This window comes from Prionailurus bengalensis, chromosome B2 (assembly GCF_016509475.1).
Source record: "Prionailurus bengalensis isolate Pbe53 chromosome B2, Fcat_Pben_1.1_paternal_pri, whole genome shotgun sequence".
Classification (NCBI taxonomy): Eukaryota; Metazoa; Chordata; class Mammalia; order Carnivora; family Felidae; genus Prionailurus; species Prionailurus bengalensis.
This window is the reverse complement of record NC_057349.1, coordinates 105,499,648-105,519,764: the sequence shown is the minus strand read 5'-3', so window position 1 is coordinate 105,519,764 and position 20,117 is coordinate 105,499,648. Positions and strand designations below refer to the sequence as shown.

Genomic DNA, 20,117 nt, shown 5'->3' with positions numbered 1-20,117 from the left:
AAAGAGTGGTATTGTCAATAAATTGGGAAAATAATAGGATGTGAGAAGTAAAGAATTTAATCTTAAAAGGAGGAAAAAGTAATTGGCAAAGAACATGAAACTAACATTTGATAGATAAACATAACAAAAATGCACTTAAATTTTAATTTTAGGAAAGTTTACATTGTTTTCTTATGCCTTTTTTCATGGGTGGAAAATCATGTTTATTCATCCCAAAATGTAATTCGGTGAGATTGGAAAAGAGAGATAGAGAAATAGAAACCAAACAATGGCAATACATAGTGTTGTATTAAATCTAAGTTAGGAATATGAGAATAGTCTCATTTCCATTGACAAATATAATTAATAATCAAAAATCTTTCCACAAAGGGAAAAAAACAGGCTCAAGAGATTTAATAGGTGAATTTTATCAAGCATTCAGAAAGCAGATATTTCAAACTTAAAAGATTTTTTTTTCAGACAGTGGAAAAGAAGAACCTCTTTCCAATTCATTTGAAAACTTTTATGCCAAAACTTGACAAGGACAGAAAAAGAAAGAAAAATCATAGGCCAATACTGGTTATTATCATACTTGAAACAGTACCAAATAAAATACTTGCAAACCAAATCCAACAGTCAATAAGAATGATAATAACCAAGTCAGGCTTAAACACACTACATTGACAGAAGAAAAGGTGGGGTGGGGGGTAGAATACCATATGTAATCAACTCAATTGATCCAAAAAAGTATTTGTTAGAAATGCAGCCACCATTGGGGCACCTGGGTGGCTCAGTCAGTTAAGCGTCCGACTTCAGCTCAGGTCATCATCTCACAGTCCATGAGTTTGAGCCCACGTCCGGCTCTGTGCTGACAGCTCAGAGCCTGGAGCCTGCTTCGGATTCTCTGTCTCCTCTCTGCCCCTCCCCTGCTCATGCTCTGTCTCTCTCTGTCTCAAAAATAAATAAAAACATTAAAAAAAAATCCAGCCACCATTCACTTCTCTTTCTCCCTCTCTGTCTATGCTAGAAACAGAAAAAAAATTCCCTAATCATTCAATAATCTATCAAAATATCAAAAATAAAAAATATGAAAATAATCTATCAAAAACCCACAGCAAATATCATACTTAATAGTAAATAGCAAGTTCATTACTATTTGACTTGTTTTGCAAGAAATATTAAAGACGGTCTTGTGGGTTAAAATGAAAGGATACTAGACAATAACCTGGAGTCATATGAAGAAATAATGATCCCAATAAAGGTAAACACATGGGCAATTATAAAACCTGGTATTATTATAGCAATAGCTGTAACTCCACTCTCTGTTTTCTACATGATTTAAGAGACCACTATGTCTCTTTTAAAAAAAAACAATTAGTCTAAAAGCTAGTGTTATTGTAACTTTGGTTTGTAACTCCACATTTTCTTTTCTACATGATTTAAACACTAATGCATTATTAAAAACCAAATATTAGTATATGTATTTTGGACACACAATTTATAAAGATGTAATTCTGTAACATCAATAACTGAAAGAGGTAAGGACCAAACTTGAAAGGAGCAATGTTATGTATATTATTGAAGTTAAGCTGGTATAAATTCAAGTTAGAATGCTATAACTTTAGGATGATAAATGTAATCCCCATGGTAGCCAAAAAGAAATTCGTTGCATAATATACACCAAAGCAAATGAGAAGGGAATTAAAATATTCACTACCTAACAACAGAATACACATTTTTCACAAGTGCACATAGAACATTTTCGAGGTTACACCATATGTGAGGCCACAAATTGAGTCTCAATAGATTTAAAGAGATAGATATAAAACAAAATATTTTATCTGGCCAAAATGGCATGAGGTTAGAAATCAAAGCAGAAGGAAAACTAGGAAAATTCACAAATTTGTGGAAATTAAACATACTCTTTTTTTTTTAATATTTATTTATTTTTGAGAGAGACAGAGACAGAGCAAGTGGGTTAGGGGCAGAGAGAGGGAGACACAGAATCTGAAGCAGGCTCCAGGCTCTGAGCCGTCAGCACAGAGCCCAATGTGGGGCTCGAACCCACAGAGCTGTGAGATCATGACCTGAGCCAAAGTCAGGCGCTCAACTGACTGAGCCACCCAGGCGCCCCAAAACATACTCTTTTTTGAAAGTTTATTTATTTTGAAAGAGTGAGAATCGCAAGCAGTCTCTACCGTCAGCACAGAGCCTGACACGAGGCTCAATCTCACAAACCGTAAGATCATGACTGGAACTGAGATCGAGAGTCAGACACTTCACCGACTGAGCCACCCAGGCACTCCAGTAGATCAAAGGAGAAATTATAAGGGAAGTTAGAAAATTCTTAGAAATGAATGAAAATGGAAACATACTACATCAAAATTACAGGATGCAGTGAAAGTGGTGCCAAGGAAATTATAGCTATAAATGCTTACATTAAAAAATCTCAAATCAACAATCTAAGTAAACAACTTCAGGAACTAGGAACAGAACAAACTAAACCCAAGTTGGGCAGAAGAAAGGAAATACGAAAGATGAGAACAGAGATAAAATGAAATAGAGAATAGACAAACAATAAAGAAAATCAATGAAACCAAAGGTCAGTTCTTTAAAAAGGTCAAAATTGACAAATTCGTAGGTAGACTAACTGAAAAGAAAGAATAAAGAAGACTCAAATGATTAAAATAAAAAAAGGAAAAACTCCTGAGTCTACCGAGAAAGGATTTTAAGAGAATACATGAACAAAGGTACATCAACAAGTTGTTTAACCTAGATGAAATGGATAAATTCCTAGAAACACAAATTATAGCAAGATTGAATCACAAAGAAAGAGAATACAGTATCTGAATCAGTCTATAATCAAGGAAATTGAATTAGTAATCACAAATCTGACAAAGAAACGCTCTGATCCTATGGTTTCACTAGTGAATTGCACTAAACATATAAAGAAGAATTAACACCATACTTTCTTGAAGTTTTCCCAAAAATTGAGGAGGAGGGAACACTTTTTAACTCATTTTATGAGGCCAACATTATCTTGATACCAAAGTCAGACAAAAACACTACAAGGGGAAAAAAACAAAACAAAACAGGCCAATATACCTTATGAACATTCATGCATAAATCCTCAGCAAAATACTAATAAAGTGAACTCAGCAACATCTTAGAAAGATTATACACCATGACCAAGTGAGATTTATTCCTTGGATGCAAAAATCAATCAGTGTAATAGACCACCTTAATAGAATAAAGAGAGGAAAACACATGATTATTTCAATTGATGCATTTGACAAAATTTGACACACTTTCCCAATAATAATACTTAACAAACAAGGAATTTACCTCAACATAATAAGAGTCACATCAAAAACCCACAGCAAACATCATATTCAATAGTGAAAGACCAAAAGTATTTCCCTGAAGGGCAGGAACAAGGCAAGAATGCCCATTTTCACTGCTTCTTTTCAACATAGTACTGGAAGTCCTAGCGAGAACAAAAATGCATCCAAATTGAAAAGAAAGAAGGAAAATTATCTGTTTGCAGATGATATAATCTTATATGTAGGAACCCATAGAGATTGCACAAACACAAAAAAACCCTGTTAGAAATAAGTGAATTTAGCACAGTAACAGGACACAGTCAGCATGAAAAACTCAGTTGTATTTTCATAACAATGAACAATATGAAAAGAATTAAGAAAACAATTTTACTTACAATAGCATTAAAAAGAATAAAATACATGGGAATTAACTTAACCAAGGAGGTAAAAGACTCATATAATGAAAATTATAAAATAATGCTCAAAGAAATTAAAGCATAAAGGAAAGACAGCCTATGTTCATGGCTTGGAAAACTTACTGTTAAGATGTCAATAGTACCCAAAACAATCCACAGATGCAATGCAAAATCTTAATGATGGTTTTTGCAGAAATAGAAAAATCCATCCTAAAATTCATATGGACTCTCAGGAACCCCAAATAGTAAAAACAATCTTGAAATAAAAACTAAGTTGGAGAGGTCACAATTCCTGATTTTAAAACTTACTAAAAAGCTACAATAATCAAAAGAGAGTAGTGTTGACACAAAGACAAACATACAGTGGAACAGAACAGAACACTCAGAAGTAAACCCTCACAAAAACTGCCACATGATTTTTGACAAAGGTACCAATAGCGTTCGATGGGGAAAGGGCAGTCTTTTCAACAAATGGTGCTGGAAAAATTGGATATCCACAGGTCAAAGAATGAAGATAAGCCTTTACCAAATACCATGTAACAAATTAATTCAAAATGAATCAGATATTCAAAATATAAGACCTAAACTATGCAATTCTCAGAAGAAAAGATAGGGAAAAATCATCATAACTTTAGATTTGGCAATGATTTCTTAGATATGAGAACAAAAACAAAAACAGACAAATTGGACTTGCTAAAAATTCAAAACTTCTGTGCATCAAAGAACACTGCCAACAGAGTAAAAAGATAATCAATGGAGTGGGAGAAGATATTCCCATATCATATATCTGATAAGGGATTAATATCCAGGACATATGGAGAACTTGTAAAACTTAACAACAACAAAACAACTTGCTTCAAAAATGGACAAAGGATGTGGACAGACATTTCTCTGAAGAAGATATACGTTAGTCAACAAGGACATGAAATGATACTCAATATTGCTAATCATTAGGGAAATATTTCAAAGAAGAGAACTGGCCAATAAAAACCCTAAAAAATGCAACCTTATATTTTTGATGCAGTTACTAAAAGCAATTTTCAAATGAAAATCACAGGTGCTGTTTTGCATCCATTGGATTGGCAAGAACTAAAATGTCATTCAATGCCACGTATCAGTGAGAATGTGGAACAAAAGGAATGCTCACACATGGTTGGGCAGATATAAATTGATATAACCATTTCGGAAAACAACTTCATCTTAACTAGTAAAGTTAGACATGAGCGTATCCTAGAACCTGGAATTCCATTTCTGCACATGTGTGCCTGGAGGATGTTCATGCACTAGTTTTTCAGAAAAAAAAGTCCACCCCTGTTGAGATGAGCACTGGGTGTTGTATATAAGCGATAAACCATGGGAATCTACCCCCAAAACCAAGAGCACCCTTTACACTCTGTATGTTAGCCAATTTGACAATAAATTATATTTAAAAAGAAAAGGAAAGAAAAAAGTCCACCAACAATGGAATAAATAAATGCACTGTGATATTTTCATACAGTGGAATATTACACAGCAGTACAAATAAGGGTATTAAAGCTATCTATACATCAACATTGGTCAATCACAAAATCTAATGCTGGATGAAACCAGAAGGTCTACAAAAAAATGAATCCATTCTATGTAGGGCACATAATGAACAATACACTGGCAATAATAAATAGGGTAATAAAACAATACATAGAATTATTCATCATTTTGAAGTATATGGTTCAGTGGTATTAAGTATATTCATATTGTTGTGTAGCCATAACCACATTGTTTAGGTATATATTCATAAGTGATCAACTTTAAGGAAAAACACAGTAGTGATTAACACCAAATTTTGGACAGCAGTATCTTTTGGTAGGTGATTGGGATGGGGGCACAGAGAGGACTTCTCTCCATTAAGCTGTGGGGTAGATCTTGAATTTTTATCTTAGGTTATTTTTTAAATGCATAGGTGCACCTGGGTGGCTCAGTTCATTGAGCATCCGACTTTGGCTCTGGTCATGATCTCGCGGTTCATGATTTCGAGACTCGCGTTGGGCTTGTGCTGACAGCTCAGAGCCTGGAGCCTGCTTCAGATTCTGTGTCTCCCTCTCTCTCTCCCCCTCCCCAACTCGCACTCTGTCTCTCTCCATGATAAATAAACATTAAAAAAAATTTTAATAAAAAAATAAAATAAAATGTGTATGTGTGTGTTATGAACAATACATTTCCAAATAAAAAGAATGTTAGAAGGGCTCCTGGGTGGCTCAGTCGCGTCGGGCTCTGTGCTGACAGCTCAAAGCCTGGAGCCTGCTTCGGATTCTGTGTCTCCCTCTCTCTCTGACCCTCCCCCGTTCATGCTCTGTCTCTCTCTGTCTCAAAAATAAATAACCATCAAAAAATTTTTTTTAAATGTTAGAGTGCTAAGGGAACACATATTAAGGAACAAAGTATATCTATTATATTTAAATACTTATTTAAAACTCTCATCTTGATAAATAGTAGTTTTGTGTAATAGATGCCAGCAACATTTGGAATCAACAGGAGGCAAAAGTGCCGAAAGAAAAACTTTAAAAAGTAAATTTGTTCGATATGTTAACAATTGTGTGCAAAGTTGGTATAAATCAAATAATGTGCAGTCCAAAACATGTAGCACAAAAAGAAAGAAACAATTGATAATCTGGGAAAAAAAGTAAAACACGATCATTTTAATTACACTAATATGTTTGCTATTTTAATTGCACCAAAACTGGTGCCCATCATAGGCCAGTTACAGAGGTCTGGGAGGTGTGTGTGTGTGTGGGGGGGTGTTCCCCTCAACCAATGACTTCAGTACTCTTGGGTAAACTATTAAGTCTTATTTCCAAAAGAAAACAAGAAGAAACCTGCAGAAAAGAAACCATATGATTAGAAGGCAAGAGGGTCTGATTTATGAGGAAAGATTAAAGGATTTAAGCAGCACAGTTTGGCTAAGTGATGACCAAAAGAGAGCATGATAACAGTCTGTAAATATTTGCAAAGCATATACCAAGGAGGGAGGATTTGTTATTTATCTTGGTACAAAGTTGTTAAATGGCCATGAATGGTCGATGTTAAGGAGAAGGAAATTCAGGCTCAGAGAGACTTCCTGGTTGAAATGAAAAAAATCAAAGGGGCTGGCTCCCTAAGAAATAATGGCAACTTCATTACTAGAGCTAGTTAAAACAAAATTTGGTGCACACTAGAAGATTCACAGGAAAAGAAAGGCTTTCTTTGATCAGGACAAAGCATTGAGAGTAGGTTTTGTTAGTTTTATTCCAGAGGATGAAAGGATTCTGAAACATTCTCTAAGACATTTCTGAAATTTGAATCACTACATTTATGAATAAAAATGTAAAATAATCAAAATTCATACCACAAGCTGATAATTACTCTTACCATCCTCTTCCTGTCCTTTTGTTTTACTTTTCTTATTTTCATTTTGTTTTCTTGTATAGTATGAACTATTTAAAGCTCAAAAAGGGGGTGGATAAAGAATAATAAGTAGCCATGTACTAACCAACCAGATTGAGACATTACAAATTTGAAATATTTAAACAGTCTCTGTAGCCTTTCCTAATCTTATTACCTTCCTCCCCACAAGAAATAATGTTCTTCATTTAGTTTATATCATTCCTATTTAAACCTCTAAAAATTTATCTCATATGTAATACTCTTAAGCAACATATACTATTGCTTTAAAACTCGTATAATACGGTATATACCCTTCTACATTCAATACGTTTTCTTCACTCAACTTTAGGTTTTTGAGATGAATCTAATTGAATTCTTGTAGCTATAGTTCATTCATTTCCAAAGCAGTATAGTATTACCTTGTATATATATATTAAAATTTATTCTCCCACTGTATCATTATGGCCATTTGTTTTCCAGCATTCTGAGATTACAAACAATACCGCAGTGTGCCTGCTTGTGCACCGTGTGAAAGTTTCTCTAGGAATACAGTCATACGGCGTGTGCACCTTCAGCTTTACTAGTCATTGTCCCTTCTCTTGTTCACGAGCGTTCCTTTGCTCCACATGTCTGACAACGCTTATTTTCAGACTTTTGACTATTGTTATTCAAAAAATAGTGACATGACCATTTGTTATGGTTTTAATTTGCATTTCCCTGATGAAAACTTCTCTGATTAACTTGAGCACTTTTCACATGTTTCTTGGCAGGAATGGTATCCAAAATATTTGTTGACCCCATGTTATGGTCAGTCAGGAGGGGTGCCATGAATACCAATACTGTTTGCAGTTATTATTTTTCTACTTGTATGAATTTTATGTTCATATACCATGTTATATTTCTACTGGGTTGTCTTTTTATCACGGAGTTGAGTATTTTACATGTTCTAAAATAGTGCCGCCCAACAGAACTTTCTGTGATGCTGAAAATGTTCTGTCTACACTGCAATACTGTATATGATTATTATGGACCTGAAATGTAGCTAGTGTGACAGAGAAACAAAATTGTAGGTAATTAATAGCCATATGTGGCCAATAGCTACTATATTGTACAGCACACCTATATATATTAATCCTGTCACTCATATATGACATGTAAATATCCAGTTTTATTTACATTTGAAGCCACATATACATATATTTGCCTTTGTATCCTCTTTTCTTCCTAATTAACATTTTTCCATGTCATCAAAAGAGATTTTTAATAAATGGCATAATATTGAGTCCCATAAAAGTCCTATAAACGATGTCACCATGGGGCACCTGGGTGGCTCAGTCAGTTGAGCATCCGACTTCAGCTCAGGTCATGATCTCACAGTCTGTGAGTTCAAGCCCTGCGTCAGGCTCTCAGAGCCTGGAGCCTGCTTCGGATTCTGTGCCTCCCTCTCTCTCTGCCCCTCCCCTGCTTGTGGTCTGTCTCTCTCTGTCTCAAAAATAAATAAAAATATTTTTTAAAAAAATGATGTCACTATTTATTTATTGGTAGTAATCTAGGTTACACAGTTTTTCATTGTTGTCGATTACAATTTTTGCATATTTTTAAGCATTTTCTGTTATTTCTGTATATGAGATTCATGCAAAAGTGAAACTGTGGGAGAAAAAGCATGAACACTTCGAAGACTTGATACAGATCTTACAACTTCTTATCCAGGGAGTTTGGTCAGTATTCACCAGAGGGATACGAAACAGCTTATCTCACCAGAACTTCACCAACATCATCATATTAATTTCTAAATATTTGATAATTACAGAATTCAAAATTTTATTTATTTTTTATTTATTGGACAGTCAATTTTTCATGCATTTATTGCCCTTTTCTTCCTTATGTGTATTTTCTATTCATGTCTTTTACTGTTCATTGTCATCTTCATAGTTTTCTATTAATTGATAGGATTTCTTCACTTAATGGAAATATTATCCCATTGTCATATTTGCTGAAAATATTTTCTCCAGTCTTTCTTTTGACTTCAAATTTTATATATCATGCTCTTGATACAAAAATAGTCTTCAATTTCTCCACTTTATATTTTTCCTTTGACTTCTTAAATTGTTTTCGTCTTAGAAAATCATTCCCAGCAGCTCTTTCTGCCCACAGGTTCTGTCCCCATGCTTTAATAAAATCACCTTTTTTTGCACCAAAAAAAGGGAAAATCATTCCTTATCCAGAAATGAAGTAGATAAAAATGTTCCCTTCTAAGTACTGTTTTTATTTTTAATAATTTATATGAAATTCATGAGGCATAATTTTTTTCCAAAATGGTCAATTTTTCTAACATCATGCTATGAAGAATTTTATTTATTTATTTGACACTACATCCTCCTCCAAAAAACAATTAAGACAATTCACTGAAAACAAAATTTTTCCTTCATTGGTTGTAATGTCTCTTTGATCATACATTAAATCCTTATTTATACTGGGGTCTTTTTTTCAGGTATCTAATCTCTGTTATGGATTTATTCTACCTACAGTTGAGTTTATATCATAGTGTCATAATATTTTGATACCTGCCAAACAAGTCCCTTTTCACTATTCTTATTTACATTTCTCTTAACTATTACTTTCTGTATATACTTCTACATTAAATGTATAGTCATTTTAATCATTTCCAAAAATCAATTACCCACTCAAATTTTTATTAGAGTATTAAATGTCTAAATTAATTTAGGAAGAATTGGCCCATTTATAATATCTAACATACCTAGCCACTCATGTGGTATGTCTTTTCATTTAAAATTTTCATTTAAATAAAAAGCTTCTGCACAGCAAAGGAAACAACAAAACTAAAAAGCGGGGCACCTGGGTGGCTCAGTCGGTTGAGCATCCGACTTCGGCTCAGGTCATGATCTCACTGTTTGTGAGTTCGAGCCCCGTGTCGGGCTCTGTGCTGACAGCTCCGAGCCTGGATCCTGCTTCGGATTCTGTGTCTCCCTCTCTCTCTCTGCCCCTCCCCCACTCATGTTCTCTCTCTCTCTCTCTCTCTCTCTCTCTCTCTCTCTCTCAAAAATAAACATTAAAAAAAAACTAAAAAGGAGCTTACTGAATGGGAGAAGATATTTGCAAATAACATATCTGATAAAGGGTTAGAATCCAAAATTTATAAACAACTGATACGACTCAATACCCAAAAAACAAACAATCCAATGAAAAAATGGGCAGAAGACATGAACAGACACCAACAGACACATGAAAAGATTCTGAACATTTCTCATCTTCAGGGAACTGCAACTCAAAACTACAGTGAGATATCACCTCACACCTGTCAGAATGGCAAAAATCAAAAGCGCAAGAAACAACCAGATTGGTGAGGATGTAGAGAAAAAAAAAAAAACCCTCTTGCACTGTTGGTAGGAATGCATACTGGTGCAGCCACTGTGGAAAACAATATGGAGGTTCCTCAAAAAATTAAAAATAGAACCATCTTACAATCCACTACCGATGTTTCCCAGCTAAATTCAGGCACTTCTCTCCATCTCTAGAGCTATCATCCTCGTCCAGATATTCTTTCATCCAGACTTATCTCCAAATCTATAACATGATGCGCCTTGTTTGCCTTCCCATATGTCAGTGGTTGACATTTGGTAACATCAGAGACATTTCTGCTTGTCACAAGAGGAGGGTGTGGAATCTGGTGAGTAGAAGCCAGAGATACCATGATGTTGCTAAACATCTTGCAGTGCACAGGACATCCCTCACAACATAGAATTATATAGCCCAAAACATGAGTAATACCAAGTTTGAGAAACCCTAACCTATAACGTTACATCGATTCCATCACTGTTACTCTTTTTCCCGACTCCACTCCAAATTCCCACTTATTCTCAGTTCTTTCCTTGAATGTCACTTCCTATGGAAAATGTCCCTGACCACTTAAACTAGGTTGATACCCATGACACCCCTTATAATTGCATATAATTACTTTAAAAGATATGTTCTCCTGCTACACTGTAAAAGAGAAATTCTATCCATTCACTATTTTGTTCCTTAGTATCTGTAACTCCATCTATCGATTAATATCTTGAGCATGAGTTTTAAAAAATAGAACTTAATTCAGAATTTGAAAAAAGCAAACACATCTCTCAGCCTCAGTTTCCTTAGCTGTAAGTTAGTAATGCTAACACCGATTTTCCCTACCTCACAGTTAGTAGTGTTCAAATGAATTGTAATATATGCAAGTTGACACTGGAAGTCTCACGTCCTGAGCAAACTATGATGATTGATCACTCAGGTACCAAATAATTTTTTTAAATTTCAGCTTTGAGGGGTGCCTGGGTGGCTCGGTCAGTTAAGTGTCCGACTCTTGATCTCAGCTCAGGTCATGATCTCAAGGTTCGTGAGTTCAAGCCCCGCATCAGGCTCTGTGCTAACAGCATGGAGCCTGCTTGGGATTCTGTCTCTCCTTCTCTCTGCCCCTCTCCTGCTGCGCTCTCTCTCTCTCTCTCTCTCTCAAAATAAGTAAATAAACTAAAAAAAGATGTTTTTAAATAAAAAATAAATAAAATTTCAGCTTTGTTAAACAAAATCCCATTATTTTTTAAGTGTTTAGAGTAGTTCCGAGCCTTTAGAAAGCCTTTGTGCTAATTTCTATAATCATCATAATAATGATGCTTTATTGTTGTTGCAGTCTTTGGAAATGTCAGCTATATGACAGCCTAACAAAAATATTTTAGTTTAAATTTGTTAACAAGATCTACACCCGAATTTGTAGTGCACTCTTCTAAGGAGGAAACAGTACACTGGGGAAACATTTTTTCTTTTATTCTGTAAAATGAGCCTTGCCATACACATGCCGTAATAGCTGATGGCTCACTAAGTACCACCAACCTCATCAAAGTGGTAGAAAGAACACCTGAGAGAAATTACTTACATTCCCTATTGACATAAACTTCAGTCAACTGAAGTGTATTTCTAAGTCAATATTTTTGCACTTTCACAATTGTTTATCTAATAAAGAGCTATTATTTCATTGATAAAAAGAGCAATCTAGAGGATTTTATTATGTAATTAGCCATTAACTGTATTAAAAGCACTGGTGGGAAGAAATTGGTCATTTCAAAGGGCTGGGGGCTTTCTATTATTTCTTAAGATAATATGCTTGCATCATTTCACCAAACTAATGGAGTTACAACCTCAGGTCCAGATTTACCACACAACACATTGTCATGTGCCCTTAGTTCTGTGGCACCTCTTTTTAATGATTAGATAACTTGAGGATAATGAAGGCCTTATCGTGTGCCTAATTAGCCATGCAGTCCCTAATGGTAGTCTAACTCATTTAGATAAAGTCAGTTTGCTGATCTGTTCTTTGGGGGTTGGGGGTGGGGAGTGGAAGGGGTGTCTAGGGAGAAAGTGTGTGAGTGTATGTATGTTAGAGAGATGTACCCTTTCTCCCTAGCTCCCTCCTCCACCATCCACCCTGTCTCCACACTGCAGAAGAGGTCAGCAAACTGACTATACATACACATACACTCACACAAAGTGGTTAAAACAAACCACAGCATAACATTTGGGTTTCTTGATAACTCTTAAAGGTTTTGTCTAAATGGGTATATTCCGAATACCAATTCCTTCCATATCCTCAGCTTTAGACTTTTTGTTTATATTCAACTGGAAGTGTCTTAGATCTGTAAAGGTCTTTTTTTTTTTTTTTGCAATCTCTTAAGTATCTGATATTAGGTGAGAACAACTGAAAAATTACCCTTCCTACGTTAATTGGAAATTGTTCAGTAGGTCCATGTAAAGAATAATCAGTAGCCCCAAATCTAACAGCTCTCTCTGAAGTTCTCAATCATTTAATGGGCTCCTAAAAAATTAACATTTATTTCTATATTTGCCAATGAGGACGGTTAGCATGTATTATTTACTTTGTAGTATATATTATAGCAGATAAAATAGAAATGAAAGTAATTCTTACCTCATTCTTCAGCTTGCTTCCAGAAAACCTTAAAAATCAGTATATTTTCCATTAGTTAACATATAAATATACAGTTATAGCAATCAAGGAAATGCAGAGGACCCACAATAGGGGTAACTTTGGATCATGATTAGCAAAAGAAACCTGGAGAAATCTGCCTGATTTTCAAAGAGACCCAAGCCTTCTTATCAACTTACTTAAAAAAATAAATCTATTAAGGAAAAGTAAATGAAGCATATTTAAGGAAATCTGATAAGATCTGCAAAGAACATTTGATATTAAATATTCATTTGTATTCTAGCCTGTATTTTCATGTTGCAGTTAGTTGTAGCCAATAAGCTGCCATTATCTTCACCATGTCTGAGTTCATCTTAGTATGACTCAGGTGAATAAAATTATTTTTTTACACGTCACTTTACTTTTCAAAAAAATTTATTCTTTTGAGAGCTAAGAGGAGTTCTTGGTAAATCATACTATAAGGCAATCTCCGATGCAGATTTAATTACTAAGAGCTCCAGTATATGAAAAATAGTAATTGTATATTATCACTGGTTTTATTGGATATCACCCCAATAATGACCTCCTCCTGATGGTTAATGGCAGGTTAGAGAAATGTGTTATGATCATTTGTGTATTCCCTTTCACAGAGACTCAAACAGGGCAGTAACTTTATCTCAGTTAAGGTAAGCTGGTATTCAAAGCATGTATTATTAGTGATGAGTTATCATAAACTTTTCATCTTTGTAAGGTACTGATGAAGCACAGAGATTTTTATGTTATTTTATATTCTTTTTAGAGGCTTTATAACCAACATGGGGCTCAAACTCATGACCCCGAGACTAAGAGTCTCACGCTCTACCAACTGAGTCAGCCAGGTGCCCCAAAGACAGAGATTTTTAAAACAGGTTATTTCTTGGGGAAAAACATACATTTTCTGCCCTTATTTTATTGATTCTAGCCTGAAAACAGACTCAGCCTTGTGAGTAAATACTAATTTTAAAACAATTCTGCTTCCTTGATTTTTCCTTTTCATCTCTCTGGTATATCTTGTTCACTATTAATTTCTCATTAATGATCAAAAATTACATAAATTACCCAATAATCTAGACCATATCATTGTAAATGTCCATACAAAGTTGAAATTAAGGTCTGATGCTTAAAAGAAAACATTTCAATAAGCAAAATGAGAAAGTCTTTTATTCAATTGCTATTATGCATATTTCAGGAAATGCAAAGAATTTGTCTTGAAGAAAGTAGAACTCTACCTTGTCAGGCCCTTTCCAGAATAAACGGAGTGGTAATATGCACTGCTCTCTTTGATGCCAATCCCATAATAATGATACCTAGAGCAAGGACAGGAACCAGCTCTGTGTTAATGAAGGAGTTTTTGGAAGGGGAGAAGGAGATAAAAGTACAGCTGAGGGAAAGAACAGCTAAGAACTGCAACCCTCTGATCACCTTCCTTTCCTGATTTTTTTTCAAGTAGCATCTTAATGTGCTAAATCACTTTGATGGTCATTAGTCCTACTTATGGTCATATTTCTGGCTCTAGGATTAAAAAAGGAGAACAGCCAATCCCCTTCTAACCTCTAAAATATAGGCTTCAAAACCAAAAAAATTCATAAAAATAGACTTTTAAATGTAACCACTTAAATTTGTAAATGTCAGCACTGGCTCCAAGTATATCAAGTGTCATTCTGCTAATTACCGGTTCAATTTGAATTTAGTCAATTGAAAAAGAAAATGATAGGTTTCCTTTATAGTATATCTATTGGATGGAGTAAAAAAGTATAACATTGTATGGAGGAAGATATTTATGTCGTGCATAGGAATATATATGAAGCATGTGATCTTTCAAACGTTATTTTCCTCATGAGGAATGAGAAGCCCAATTCACTGTCATTTTCACTTCAAACTTTTGTGCAACAATGAGGGAAAAAAACTGTACCATGAATCAATGGAAATATGAAAACAAATGAAAGCCCACATACCATATACTTAAATATTCAAATCTAAATCAAGCTAAAAAACTACTACATAAAATAACCTTGTCCTCCTAGCTTGACAGTTTTCCTCCATACTGATCTGGTAGGTGGGTTTGAATCTACAATTCTTCCATGTGTGAACATGGCAGTGGGAGAAGAGCCACCCTTAGCCCTTGTCTTCACAGCCCCTGCTCTTTTCTTCACTGTGAGGAGCCTCTTGTGAACACACAGCCTCCATGTCCAAGATCAATCCAACCTTCCAACCACCACCGCCAAAGAGCTACCTTCTGGTGGCTCAAGTCTATGTATACTGGTGGAACATAGCACCCTTCTCAGGATGGATGGGGGAAAGAGCCCCACATAAGAGGGAGAAGGCAAGTCTGGGCTCTTTGGACAAAGAATTCTGGGGTTCTGGGGACCTGAAACGTGGGCTGGAAGGAGGATGTGGTCTCTCTATGGACACATTTATTCAGGCTATGGACCCCTTGTCTCCTGGGGAAGAGGAAAGCTGGAGGAGGGCCAGAATAGAGCCCCCTAAACTGTGAGGCCCAGAGATGGGTTCTCTCCCGTTAAGTTCTAAGGGCAAAGAAGTCACCTCTGATGACCCTGGGCTATTTGAGATAGAGAGAAAAGAGTTTTTAAATATGAAAACAAAAAATTACACATATTATATAAATGTTTTCAGAAAGAGCTATTATATTTGATAAATAGTAAGGGGGTGATCAAGGTGAATGGTGATATTTTATGATTGCTGCACACTGGGAATAAGTTTTCAATACAAGGGCAGTAAGTAGCCTGTTAACCTAAAACAGAAGAGGTGGGTTTTTTTTTGTTTTTTGTTTTTTGTTTTTTGAGGCAGTGGGGGGTAAGGGGAGAGACAGAGAGAGGGAGACAGAGGATCTGAAGCAGGCTCCACACTGTCAGCGCAGAGCCTGATGCAGGTCTCGAACTCATGAAATGTGAGATCATGACCTGAGCCGAAGCTGGAAGCCTAGTGGACTGAGCCTCCCAGGTGCCCCAAACAGAGGAGGTTTATAACTGCTCAAGTTTTACAATACAGAAAATAATCCTATAGTAGAAGAAGAATAAAAAACCCATCAGGTATAATGAAACAGAGGGGGAAATGGAGGAAATCCAAAAGTGATGGAAACCCCAAAATACGGAAATGACTAAGTCTCCAGTGAGAAACTAAAAGAAGGAAGCTTATTTAAGTCGTAAAGACCTTACCAAAAGCATTTATATTAACAGAAATAGATAAGGAAAAGACCTAAAAACCATGAAAACAATGAGCAGATTTAGAGGATATTTGGCAAATGTATTATAATTAATAATTATTATAAAAAGTTAATGAACCTAAGAGTCTGAAATAAATATTAATATTTTTAATCAAGATATAGAACTAAGATATCAAAGGGAATTTCTTTCTATTAGAAGAAATATAGCAAAAGATGTTTGAGAACAAGCAGATCTATTACAATGTAAATATATTGTAATTTCATTTTCTCTTGCAAAGTTTTCTATTTATTCTCTAGAGGCTATAGTTTAAATAACTATATTTTATCCACTTGCTGAAGCAATATATGTTAAACATTGCTTTAAAAGTTGATAATTTTCCTTTATTAGAACGTTGATCTTTTGTTTCTCATCTATAATCTTTTTTCAATATGTAGATAATATTATACCATGGTAAAGTGGTTTGTCATGCAGATTTGAGAAGAAATTACATTGCCCGGTGGTAGACAAAAGTCACTGGGCAAGTCAAAGGGATGACCAGGAGTTCAACAAATATTAGAAGACATACTGTGTCCTGACAACTATGCTAGATGTCAATACGATGAAAAAACAGAATCAGGGCAGGAAATTATACCCTTGTTCATGGCTTCCTGAGCCCGACCACTTGCCAGTCATGGAACAGTGACCACACTGACCAATACTGAGGCACATTTTACTTTCATTTTTAAAAATCACCTGATGATCAGGTTCTGTAAAAACTGCACCATCCTTTAGCACTCAAGAATCCTGACTAATATGAATTTGTAATTTTTTCTTACTTATGACTTTTAAGGAAAGGGTATTCTGATTACACAATTCACTTGTTCCTTATTTTCTAAAATGACTGTATTATTTTGCCCTCTTCTTTCCAATAATGGGCAAAAGCATCTTTAAAAATGGAAGTGTGTAATATTTCCAACTACATTTAGAGTCAAGAGTTTACATCTTACGGCCCCACCCCACCCCCAGCAAAAGAAAATCCTTTTAAAATAATGTATTTTATTAGTAGGCTAAATGTAAATGCTGCTATCAACCCAGACATGCACTGAGTACTCTTTGTTTCAATGGGTCATGTTGCCTCTGTACTTGAGAAGCAAAATCTTTTTTATAATTGTGTATCTCAATTTTATTTGTGTTTAGAAATTCTTTTTTTTTTTTTCCAACGTTTATTTATTTTTGGGACAGAGAGAGACAGAGCATGAACGGGGGAGGGGCAGAGAGAGAGGGAGACACAGAATCGGAAACAGGCTCCAGGCTCTGAGCCATCAGCCCAGAGCCTGACGCGGGGCTCAAACTCCCGGACCGCGAGATCGTGACCTGGCTGAGGTCGGACGCTTAACCGACTGCGCCACCCAGGCGCCCCTGTTTAGAAATTCTTAAGTGAAAATATTTTTAATATGTTTGCACTCAGTATAAACACTTCCTCTTCTAGCTCAGCACAAATCATATTAAGCAAGCATTGGTAACTAAAAAGAATCATTAAGACCTATACCATTGATCTGGATTTTTCTTATTTGATGATCCATATGTAAACAAGGACTTCCAGAATGTAAGCTCCCTACAATAGGAAATCAGTAAACGTTTGTTGAATAAATAAATAACATGAAAAAAGTTAGAAGTAATAATATGTCATAAAGAACACTTTAGAAACAGGATTTTGTCAATTAAGGGCATGGGTATAGTATCATACTTAAATATATCAGCACAATTTTAAATTTGGTAGAGATCAAAGGATTTCTTGTCTAACATGATATAAGGAAATATACTAACTCCTTTAACCCTACCACAAACACAGTCTGAACTTATCTATCACTGTCACAATTACTTGTTCTCATAAATAACGTGTTTTCTCACCTTGGTGCTCTTTGTTGAGTTCTTCACGGGGAATGCCCTTATTCCTTCATGTCCTCATTTCTTACTCATAGCTCAGGCATTGTGATTTTAACGCATGAAGCTTGCCTGGTTTCTCAGGAATCTAAGGCCTCTATGCCCTTTGAACTCCTCTCTTGGTCATTTATCCTATGTAGTTTATATCTCATACCATTGGTGAGTGTATACGTGGCTTACCTCTCCTACTAAACTTTAGATTTAGAGGAAGAGAATTGTATCTTTTCCTTCATTGATTTCCTCCTTAGAAATTACTGTATAGAAAAATCTTCATTTATTGGATGAATCAATGTATCCTGCTAGAAATTTAGACACTGATAAAACACAAATTCTCTTAAAGCCAATAGTTTCAATAACTTCTTTGTAGCACTGTTTATTCCCAGGTTACCAGTAAAATATTGGGGTTGAATAAAAGTTGTATAACTAAACAATATATACAAAGGGCATGAAATTAGCATATTTAAGTAGAAAGACAATTGCTAAGAATAGAAATCTTAATATTTTCCAATGATCATTGTAATGCTTTAGCACATCTCCTATCTAGTTTCTTCTGGAACTAATAAAATAAATCTTTACTCCTTAATCTTCCAGATACATGTTATCATTTGAGTGATGATTTCATGCCTTTGAGAACAGAGAAGAGATAATAAACGAGTAGCCCTGTCCTCCTAAAGGTAAACCTCATAAAACTAGGAAGAGTAATTTCATGTAAGATATACGTGGATTTTTCATCTCAATCCTTACATTTTATAGCATTATTTCACTGTTAATATATTCCCATAAAATAAGTTTGCTGCAAAATATTTGCCAGAAATACTCCAGTATTACAAAGACCTATGTTGGTGCATGCTGAATAAAAAGCACTGTCTACATAAGTGTGGGATAACTAGTTTTAATTAGTTATTTTAATTTGTATACCACTACCCAATGCCTATTCTGTAGGTTACTCTGAATAGATTCCCAAACATTGCACAGTTCTTTCTCTCTCTATGATTTTTACCCATTTTGCTTAAAAATTATATGTGAAAACTGCTTTAAAATTTTGGGTATGACTAGCTAATTTCTCTAAGAAAATGTTAGCATAATACAAGTAGTTTTGTGATTATCCAGCAAATTGTGTTCATTCATTAGTGTCAACTGTTCCTTAGTCTTATATCAAATAATAGATCGTTTACATTTTAGGAATAAGGAAGACTTATTAATTTTTATGTCCACATTTTAAAGTGAACATGTTATAAAATAGAAAATATTTTTAATAGGACAAATGAAATTATTGCTACTCTTGCTGCTAAAATATTTACATTGCATCTAACACTTTTCTTCACTTGCTGATAAACTTCTACCTGCATCTATAGTTCTTCTTTCCTATTTCAATCATGATATAGAATTCCTGAAACATATGTTCCTACTGAGCTGGTAGCCCTGATGTTAGTTTACACTACACGAATGATGACCGATAAGGAAATGATGGGATTAAGCTGTTCAGGGACTTGCAATAACTTACTGTGATAAGAGCAGCTGCCATATCAGTTTTATTAACCCACTAAATCACTACTAATAAATAAGATAATAGCTTTTGTCCATCATGTCTGAAAAGCAAGATTTGACTGATCAAAGTCTACACGAAATTAAAATGTAACTTCAAATCAAACAATCTACTGCGTACATGAAATCTACTTGGTGGTCTCGACTATCAGCAATCCTGAGCAATGGTGGGATACAGGCTCTTTTTCTTAATCACTGTATCCCTAGGGCCTAGGAAGTACCAGCACACTCAATAAAATGCTTATTAAATAAATGAAGCTTAGTAGTGAAAGTTTTTTGATAGCGTATATCCTATCCTGCTATTTGCATCTTAAAACCTCTTTAGCACCATGCTCTGTAC

At 35.0% G+C, this 20,117-nt stretch overlaps 1 protein-coding gene across 1 annotated transcript in view; it reads right to left on the bottom strand.

Annotated features, from left to right (window-relative positions):
- Window positions 1-20,117, bottom strand: part of RFX6 (regulatory factor X6) — a 55,407-nt gene that overhangs the window by 24,635 nt on the left and 10,655 nt on the right. Inside the window, exons 5-6 of the mRNA XM_043590528.1 lie at window positions 14,354-14,431; window positions 13,089-13,116 (exon numbers count right to left, since the gene is read on the bottom strand). Coding sequence (XP_043446463.1) covers window positions 13,089-13,116; window positions 14,354-14,431 — 106 coding nt within the window. The remainder of the gene's footprint in view (window positions 1-13,088; window positions 13,117-14,353; window positions 14,432-20,117) is intronic.